The 987-nt window shown below is 34.4% G+C and overlaps 1 protein-coding gene across 1 annotated transcript; it reads left to right on the top strand.

Annotated features, from left to right (window-relative positions):
- The first annotated feature begins 6 nt into the window (after window positions 1-6).
- Window positions 7-463, top strand: LOC110027266 (heptahelical transmembrane protein ADIPOR3-like). Its single transcript, XM_020728615.1, has one exon. It carries the CDS (start codon window positions 18-20, stop codon window positions 303-305), a length of 288 nt encoding a protein of 95 aa, XP_020584274.1. The 5' UTR covers window positions 7-17; the 3' UTR covers window positions 306-463.
- Window positions 464-987: the final 524 nt, after the last annotated feature.

The following is a 987-nucleotide window of genomic DNA, read 5'->3' as shown; positions in this document are numbered from 1 at the left end:
CGGTTCTATTTGCCTGCATGGCGGCTTCGGGGATCATTCCCATCGCACACAAGATGTTGGTGTTTGGGAACCGGCCGGAGGCGGTGCTGACGACCGAATATGAAGGGGTGATGGCCATGTTTTATGGGATTGGGGTGTTGGTTTATGCCATGAGAGTGCCGGAGAGGTGGTTGCCCGGAAAATTTGATCTCGCCGGACACAGCCATCAGTTTTTTCATGTCTTGGTAGTCGCCGGAGCTTATACGCATTATCTGGCTAGTGTGGTTTACCTTGGCTGGAGAGAAGGGGAAGGTTGCAGAGCCTAATTGTTTGATTTCGTGTTCTAAATGGGTCGGTAAAATTACCTCCTTGTCAATGGGTGAAATTTGTACAGGGGATTGGGGGGTGTTCTATTATTAAATATTTATTAATGTTATATTTATTTCATTTTATGTGCCCTAAAGATGGGAAGAAATAGTCTTTATTTTACAGCAAATAAAAATAATAAAAAAGTAAAATTGTAATAATAATAATAATTTTGTATCAGTAACATTTTTGTTTTGTTTAATAAATTTGATTTTTTTTTTTAGTTAAATATGAGTCGCCATGTTATCATGCATTTGCCGAAGATCAAATAAAGAGGGAAAAAAATTCATCTGATTTTTTCTTATTAATGGAAAAACATGTTTTATAAAATCATGATTTGAAAATAATCATGTTGGTGATTGTGAAATGCAAGTTGTTGATTCTTTTAGGACTTCAGATCTAATGATGTTTGTGAGTTTTGGTCAAATCCTACTAGCATTAAGGGAGTGTTTGGTAAGATACTTTTAAGAGGATTTCTATTAGCTTTAACATAAATCTAGCCAAAACACAATAACTAGGTTAGATAAATTTGGTCTTAAGTTCAATTCAATTTTTGTTTCTTCTGTTTATTACTAAATTCAATTATTAGTTGGATTTAAGGAATTTAGGGAGAGAAAAAAATATTTTAAATAGATTTATGCC

This window comes from Phalaenopsis equestris, unplaced genomic scaffold (assembly GCF_001263595.1).
Source record: "Phalaenopsis equestris unplaced genomic scaffold, ASM126359v1 Scaffold000421, whole genome shotgun sequence".
In the NCBI taxonomy this organism is placed as follows: domain Eukaryota; kingdom Viridiplantae; phylum Streptophyta; class Magnoliopsida; order Asparagales; family Orchidaceae; genus Phalaenopsis; species Phalaenopsis equestris.
Note: the sequence above shows the minus strand (reverse complement) of the source record. Positions and strands in the feature narration are given on the sequence as shown.